At 63.4% G+C, this 7,792-nt stretch overlaps 1 protein-coding gene across 2 annotated transcripts; it reads left to right on the top strand.

Moving 5' to 3' along the window:
• Positions 1–2,704: 2,704 nt before the first annotated feature.
• Positions 2,705–6,740, top strand: LOC118527022 (DNA dC->dU-editing enzyme APOBEC-3A-like). Of its 2 annotated transcripts, none has more exons than XM_036078606.2 (5): positions 2,705–2,835; positions 3,868–4,012; positions 5,373–5,652; positions 6,104–6,215; positions 6,498–6,740. In XM_036078606.2, exons 1-5 carry the CDS (start codon positions 2,714–2,716, stop codon positions 6,664–6,666), a joined length of 828 nt encoding a protein of 275 aa, XP_035934499.2. In that variant the 5' UTR covers positions 2,705–2,713; the 3' UTR covers positions 6,667–6,740. The 2 variants fall into 2 exon arrangements, with proteins under 2 accessions (XP_035934499.2, XP_035934500.2); XM_036078607.2 differs by having other exon boundaries at positions 2,705–2,883.
• Positions 6,741–7,792: the final 1,052 nt, after the last annotated feature.

Here is a 7,792-nt window from a genome sequence, read left to right as displayed (position 1 = left end):
TCCCCGGGGTCCCCTGGCTTCAGTCTGTGTCTCTGACCCCAGTCTGGGCTTCCCCGGGGCAGACCGCCCTGTTCCCAGTTTTCCTGACAGGGGAACAGGATAAGTCCTGGCATGGCCTGCACCTGCCCGGGGTTTGGGGGCGGGGGGTAGAGGGTGGGACACACATCCGCTCTCACGAGGGACCCAGGCCCTCCCTTCCCTTCTGGGAGCGTCGCACGCTTTGAGGGAGAATTCTAGCGGGACTCCCGTAGGGATCTCTTCACATGTTCACTCAGTGTTCCAGAGGCAGACTTGGGGGAGAGGGGCTGTCATTCCCCATGGAGGACAGGATGGTCCCCCTCTTGCTTCTGGCCTCGGGGCCTGAGGGAAGCTGCCTGCGTGTTTTTAGGTCATGGCCACGTCAGGAGTGTCAAGGGCTACTCCTGGACCCAGAGTTCACCACCAGGCTCTACTGTGGCCTTGACCAAAGCATGTCCTCCCCTGGCCTCGGGGAGACCCGGCCAGGGAGCGCACTAGGCCCTGGGCCTCTGCCTGCGCCAGGGAGTCAGGCTCCGGGGGTGTGTGTGGGAGGATGTCGGGCGGGGGTCCTTCGGGAAGGACAAGGGGCGCGAGAACAGAGAGGGGAGGCCCACCCACGTCCCAGGTGGTCTCCTCGTGCTCCTGCCGCTCATCGCCGAGACTCAGACCGGTGACTCAAGACGGAAGCTTCAGGAGAAGGGCAAAATCTTGTGACCCAGGACGTGCCCTCTGGTCTTCCCCGGACAAGGATCCTCTTACGCCTGTGTTCTGGTCGCTCACTGCAAAACTGGCTCCCGGACGTGGAGGCACGCTGGGCCAGTGTTGCCTGCACTAGAGGGGACAGCCAGGCCGTAGGCAGGCGGCACACAGTGCGGGGGGATCGGGCCAGGCCGGGGTCAGGGGAGCCGCGAAGGAGGGGGTGCCGGGGAACATTCCAGAACCGGAGACCTCAGAGCTTCTGGCAGAGGAGCTGGCCTGGTAGGGAGACTGCCCCCGGGGAGGCAGGAGCAAAGCGCCCTCCCTGCCACGGAGCCCCCGTTGGTCTCCCCACAAAACGCTGCAGCACGGTTGAGGGGCACCTTTGCTCAGGAGAGCCAGCGATGCAGGCTGAGCCCAGAGAGATGCTGGCGCTCTGGCTGCGGGAGCCCCCTGGGAAGGCAGGGGGCAAATGGGGGGGGCTCTGCCCTCCGAAGGCCTCCCAGGGCCAGGGGCTTGGGCAGCAGGACCCCACACTCCTGGAGCCAGCTTCTGCACCCAGCACGGGGCTTGGCGCACAGGGGTCCCTCCACGGAACCCTACGATGTGGGGGGCACCGGCAGCACTCACTCGAGCAGGGTCAGTGACTGGAGGGACTTCGGGGGTCCTGGAGGAGAGCTTGGCCTGCATCAGGGCCGCATCCTCCCCCCTGGAAGGCGAGAGCTGAGGACCGTGTTGGGGAAATCCTCAGGGGCCCAGGCCTGGGCTCTGCAGCCCCGGTCCAGGTAGGGATCAGGAGGGCTGGAGACTGCTGGGTTGTGTGGTCTGTTGTGTGCGGAGGCTGGGAGCTGGGAAGTATGGGCACCAGGCAGGACAACCCAGAGACCACCTGGGCCCCGGGGGACGGAGTCAGGGCTAGAGGGCCCTGGGGCTAGAGGATGGAGGACATGGGAGGGGCCTCAGTGCAGGTACGGGGAGGACACCTTCCCGTCTCTCCGGGACCAGGGATGCCCACCCGAGAAGGAGGGGACACGGTGCTGAGGTTTCCACTGTCAGGATGAGACTAGACAGCCTGGGAGGGTGATCAACCCGGTGGCTCTCGGTGCAGGCAGCCAGGGTGTGACTCAGGCCCCGGCTGGCCCAGCTAACCCCGGGACAGACACATCCCTCAGGGAGGGGGCACTGGGCCAGGATGGCAGGGGGCGGGGGCGGGGTGGGTCGAAGAGAAGTCGGAATGGGGGAGTCATCTGGGCAGAGGGGCAGCCCCGAGAGGACAAACGGCCAGCCAGGGCTCAGGTGAACAGAAAGAGCACAGGTGGCCGCCCCGGTGGGAGGCCTGCATCCCCCCATCCCGGCATATCCATCCATGCCTGTGGGGTCCTGGCCAAGTCCCACTCCCTCTGGGAGCCTTTCTTTTCCCCTGCAGGTAATGGGGGCGAAACGCTCCACGTCCAGTTTGCAATCATCCACTGGGTGGTGGGCTCCTAAGGGTAGCTCAGCACGTGTCTGTCCTCCTCCCTTGGCAGGTCCAGGGATGAAGGCCCTGCTGCGGCTTCTCAGCCCAGATGCCCCCGCCCCCCGCGGCCCCCGGTGGGTGCCGGTGCACAGGGGTCTCAGCCAGCTGGCCCCAGGCAGCCCGGGCCAGGCCCCGCCCCTGCTGGCTGCTGAGGGGGGCTCAGGGTGGGGCTGCCCAGGAGCCTGCCCTCCGGGGGCTCTGGGTCCTGGGCCGGGGCCTTCCTCCAGGGCCGGACGCCTGTCCTGTCGCCTCCCGCCTTGCTGGTCCCTGCTGCCCAGAGAGGTCGCACCCTCCCCGGACCTCCTCTGCCCTTGGTCACTCCTTGAGGCTTCCGGGTAGGGCCTTTGGCAGAGCAGAGAAACCAAAACCTAAGTTGACCCCCGAGGACCTAGGGATGTGACAGCTGACAGAGAAGTTCCTCCTACGTCAACGCCCAGGAGGGTGGCGTGCGTAGCCTGAGTCTAGGAAGGGTGTGTCCCAGTAATGCCAGTTCAGCCGCTTCCAGGAGCCCTGATGGCTTATAAGGCTCCTGGGTCCTTGAAGAGCACCCCAAGAGGACAGCATAGGCGTGACGAGGCCGAGAAGCCGCGGACACAGAGCCAGAGGTGGTGAAGGGACCGAGACATGGATGTGGGTGCAGAGGCCTGGGACAGGTGACCCCAGCCCCCTGCATCACCCCGGCTCCTGAGCCCCTCCTCGGGGCTGTCTGATGGGGACTCGCCACTCCCTCAAGGTCTCCTCCTGGACCCCTGGGGGCTCCTGCTCTTCGTTGCCTCCTTCCTGCTGGCCCGTCCCAGGCCCACCGAGCCCCGTCAGCTGATGCCCAGTCTGCTTGTCCAGCCAGCCTCCCCCAGGCTCCCGGGGACTCATCCCTGACGGTCCCCATCCTTGGCTTCCTGCAATCCCCTCGCGAATCTACTCTTTCCGCCTGGGGAATCCCTTCTGAGCTGTGGGCCAGGAGGTCCCTTTAACTTTAAGATTTCAGTTTTGTAAAGGGTTTGTGGTATTTTCATGATTACAGAAGATCCCATGATTATTTAAGAAGAATAGGCTCTGGTGTTCTCTTTTCGGCAATTGTCCCACACGGGCATGCGTTGGCCCCGACGTACCCCGTGGCACGGGATAACCGTGAAGTCAAGGGGGGAAAGCCCCAGGGTGTCCCTCCACGTAGGGGAGTAGGTCAGCGGGGATGGGATGGGATGGGATGGGATGGTGAGGCCAGGAGAGCGGATGAGAGCCTACCCTGGGCACAGGGAGAGGCCCCAGCAGAGGGTCTGAGCGCCCTGGGCGGCTCCTGGGGGTCATCTGACAGAGCACTGGGCTGACCTCCCCGGGGGCTCCCAGAAGGGGTCACAGAGGGAGGCTGGGGGGCTCCAGCAAAGCCAGCAGAAGCCCGTTCTCTGTGGGTCTGGCCGGTATGTGGGGTGCAGGGGGAAGGGGCATGGGGCAGAGGATCCAAAGAAACCAGCAAAAGGCAATGAGCCCAGGAGAAATAATTTAGATTTTCAAAGATCAAAGTCTCTTCACTTTTTATGTAAAAGCTCTCTTCTATTCCAAACATCCATCAGCAAGAGGACTCTCGATACTCCAGGGGGAGGCCGTGTCTTTCAGCCTCTCCCCCACCCCTTTGTCCACAGACACCTACTGGATGAGGACACCTTCACCGAGAACTTCCGCAATGATAATTGGCCGCCCAGGACCTACCTCTGCTACAAGGTGGAGCGTCCCGATCAGGGCTCCGGGGTCCCTCCGGGCCAGGACAAGGGCATCCTGCGCAATAAGGTGACCAGCCCAGCCTGACCGCAGCTCACACGGCCTCCCGATCCTGGGGTGTTCAGGGTAGAAGCTTCTGGGTGGACCCGGGAGGGTCTCACCCGTGTCTCCCCTTCGGTCCCCACAGCTGCCACACCTTGGCCTGGAGTCAGGTGGGGACTGTTTCTGCTGTGGTTGCTGGCTTGGAGCCACACGTCAGAAAGCAGTCCCAGTGTCCCAGGGCCTGGCACCGTCAGCCCCTGTCACCCCAAGGCCCGGGCTCAGCCCCTCCCACCCGCTGTGCCTCTGAGGAAGGGTTAGGACAGAGGAAAAGGCTTCTGGACAAGGGGTCAGCTTTTTCCCTGGCCCCTGCTTGGGGCAGCTGCTGGCCACAGAACCCGAATTCCCTTGGCTCTCGACTCTCCCCCTTGTCACCAGCGGGGGCTCTGGCAGGACCCCTGCCCACTGCCTGGAGATCCTGCCAAGGACACTGCTCCCCACTCCGGCATCACCCGGGGACGCCCCCTCGGTCCCCGAGTCCCCATCCCACTCCACCCACGTCTGCGCTTGCACCGGTGACCTGACTTGCTCCCAGTCCCTGCTTGCCGATCCTTCCCTGGACAGGTCGGACCCATCTCCACAGTCCTATGAGTCCCGACCATGACCCAGGCGCACCTCTCCGCTGGGCGCCCCTACCCCTTTCCTCTCCGCACGGTGAGCCCGTTGGCTCACCCGCGGGCTCAGCGCAGGCTGAGGCCCAGAGCAGAAGCTTGTGGAAGTGCTGGTGCACAGGTGGGAGTGGGGTTCGGTGGGGGTGGATGGAGACAGGGGTGGACGCCTGCCTGGAGGAAGCACCCACTTCCAGGGCATCAGGCCGGTGACCTTGGAGCTCTCCTGGCCTCCTCTCTCCCGTCCTGGGGCTCTTCTGCTGCTGTCTGCAGGGCCCCCACTAGGTGAGGGTCCCGAAGGCCCTTCCCTTGGGCACAGGTTTAGAGAGCTCCAGAAACTCAGTGGTCAAGTTGAATCATATTTTAAAGCAGTCGTTTAAAAGTCAAACTTCCTGCAAATCCCAGGAGAAATGAAATCGCAACCATTGAAATGAAGACCCGTCAGGTGCAGCGCGGTGCAGAGCCCCAGTGAGCAGAGGCAGAAGGGAACGTGCTCGGCACCGCTCATCGGGCCCCTGGGCAACTGTCCTCCTGTGCTTGTCTGCCAGTGGTGGGGACCCCGGATCCTGGGGATACTGCCCTGGAACCCCAGTCATCTCCATGCTGAGAAGGGCCCCCCTGTATTTTGTGCCTGAGGCCAGCACCCCCCTGCCTCACCCTGGTCCCACCTCCCCCATGCTCACTGCCAGTGACAGAAGCCCTTCCTGCTCTTCTGTGCTCAGAGCGCCCAGAGACCTGAGCTCCCCTGCCACGCGGAGTCCCGCTTGCTGGAGCAGATCCAGTCCTGGGACCTGGACCCGAGGCTCCGCTATGGGGTCACCTGCTTTCTCTCCTGGAGCCCCTGCACTGACTGTGCACAGGCCATGGCTCAGTTCCTGGAGGAGAACAGCCACGTGAGCCTGAGCCTCTTCGCCTCCCGCCTCTATACCCGCGGACACTATGACGAGGGCTTGCGCGCCCTGAAGAGGGCTGGGGCCAGCATAGCCATCATGACCTCCAGGGGTCAGTGTGGGCCTCCCCGGGGATGGGGGGCAGAGGGCAGGGAGCGGCCCGACGGGGGCGGGGGGCTGCTACGGGGGGGTGGGCGGGAGTAGCGTCCCTGGCGGTAGCCCCTGTTGGCCGCCTGCAGAGGGGAGGCTAGAGCCTGGACAGCACGGGACAGCAGGGCCGGTGGGAAGAGAGCCGTCAGGGCAGGACAGGTGTCTCCGCAAGGGGAGGGAGAATGGTGGGCGGACATGGCAGAGAGACTTGGGGCTTCCAGGAAGAAGGGAAGTCAGGCTGGCTGAGGTTCCAGGCTGAAGGAAGAGTCCCGGGGGTCAGGGGAGTGCTGGGGGAGGAGAGAGCGCGGGGATGTGGTTGGGAGGAGCAGGGCCTGCGCCTGAGAGTCAGACACCCTGTGGCCCCCCGGCCCTCCCCAGAGCCCAGCTCACGGCCCTCCCCCGCCCCGCTGCAGAGTTTGAGCACTGCTGGAACGCCTTCGTGCACCACGAGGGAAACCGCTCTCCCCCTTGTCACCAGCCATGGAGAGTCAGAAATTCTCTGAGAAACTGCAGGGCATTCTCCGGGTGAGGTTCCTCCCTCCCTCCCTGCCACCTCCCCTGCCCTCCTCCCTCCTCTCCCCTCCCTGGCTTCTTGCTGCCCCTCTCAGAGCCTCCACTGGGTTACCTGCTCCCTCCTGGGAGCCGGCTCCACCCCTCCCGCCCCTCCTGCCACACTCCTCTGCTCCCTCACCTCCTTGTGTCCCCTCCCTTCCCCATCTCTGTGGCAGCCAGACCCCTTCTCTGTTCCCTCTGCCCACTGGTCTCACGGCCTGCCCCATGCAACTCCACCTTCTCCTCCTGGAGCAGGGAGCCTGAAGGATGGACCTCAGTCTGGCTAAAGACCACAGGACACCTCTGTGAACCGCAGAATAAAACCCTTCCTCCCAAGAAATGCAAACTTGCCCTCCACCACCATCTCCACATTGATGCAAAGAAACCAGCAGAAGGCAATGAGTCCAGAAGAAGTTGTCTTTAAAAACAAAGTCTGAGTAGATTTATTTGTCATGGAAACTCTATCTTGGGTTCCAAAGATACATGATTAAGATCGCACTCATCGCTGTCAGAAGAGTTTTCAATTTTTAGAGAAGTAATTACTTTACTGGATTTCAAATGCAGAGCCATGAAAGGGAATCTTAAGGTTCTTCTACCAAAGGTTCTCTCTGGCAATGTGTCATGAAGTCCAGAGAGCTACATAAAGGCTTGCAAACATTCGCAAGCCTGCAAATACCTCTCCCTTTGCGGTGGGCCCCTAAGGGGGTAGCGGTCACCCAAATTCCCTCTGGTGGGAGCAAGAATCAGCTAAGCCTTACCTGGGGGAGGGGCGGGGGCGGGAGGGATCTAGAACTCAGAAACCTCCCCCCTGCCAACCTATCCTATTGTCAGCGGCCTGCTGATTGGAAATGACAGCCACGCTGTCAGAGAATAGAAAGAATGAGTCCAAATATTGGGGAGGACCCGCGCATTTGAGGCTGGGGGTGGGCGGCAGGTTCTCCAGCCCTCACCCCTGCTACCTGCCCTGCCCTAGAGAGGAAGCCAGAGGGAGGGGCTTCCCTGCTCAGAAGCTGAGCTCTGCCCCTTCATGACCCAGGCCGCCAGGGACAGAGCCCCCGGGTCAGGGCCTACATAGGACAGGCCGCAGGGCCGGACGCCCCACAGGCCTGGCCTCGCCCTCGCGCTCTTCTCTGTGGAGTCCACACCCCCCGAGTGGGGCCCTGGCAGCCGGTGGGTCTGCACAAGCCTTCCTGAGGCCCAGCGCAAGTCCCCAGTCCCTCCTCACAGACTTCTGCTCCCCTGTCAGGGCCTATGGGGTGTCCCAGCCTCACACAGTGAGTGTAAGGGGCTGGGGAGAGGCATCATTGGGGTTGAGAGAAGGGAGGGACGGAGAGGAAGGGCTAGAGCACCGTGGTCCAGCGGGCAGGAAGGGGCTCCGTCAGGGGAGGGCAGGCACCCCAAAGGGGAGGAGCTGGGAGGGGCGAAGTGACCCAGAGAGACGGTAGAAAGGAGAGGACAGGGGCACCGCGGTGTGGGGGGGTGCCCAGAGCTGCCGTGGAGGGCGGGGCAGAAGGAGCCTAAGGACAGGGCGCTGGGGGAGCAGGGCTGCC

This window comes from Halichoerus grypus, chromosome 6 (assembly GCF_964656455.1).
Source record: "Halichoerus grypus chromosome 6, mHalGry1.hap1.1, whole genome shotgun sequence".
Classification (NCBI taxonomy): Eukaryota; Metazoa; Chordata; class Mammalia; order Carnivora; family Phocidae; genus Halichoerus; species Halichoerus grypus.
The sequence above is the reverse complement of the archived record's forward strand: the minus strand, read 5'-3'. Positions and strand labels throughout refer to the sequence as shown.

Bases quoted from the DNA above. Each gene is read 5' to 3' on its own strand.
- LOC118527022 (XM_036078606.2), top strand. From the start codon at position 2,714: ATGCCAGTTCAGCCGCTTCCAGGAGCCCTGATGGCTTATAAGGCTCCT. The intron at 4,013-5,372 runs GTGACCAGCCCA...TTCTGTGCTCAG, and splicing joins AGGGCATCCTGCGCAATAAG to AGCGCCCAGAGACCTGAGCT. The intron at 5,653-6,103 runs GTCAGTGTGGGC...GCCCCGCTGCAG, and splicing joins AGCCATCATGACCTCCAGGG to AGTTTGAGCACTGCTGGAAC.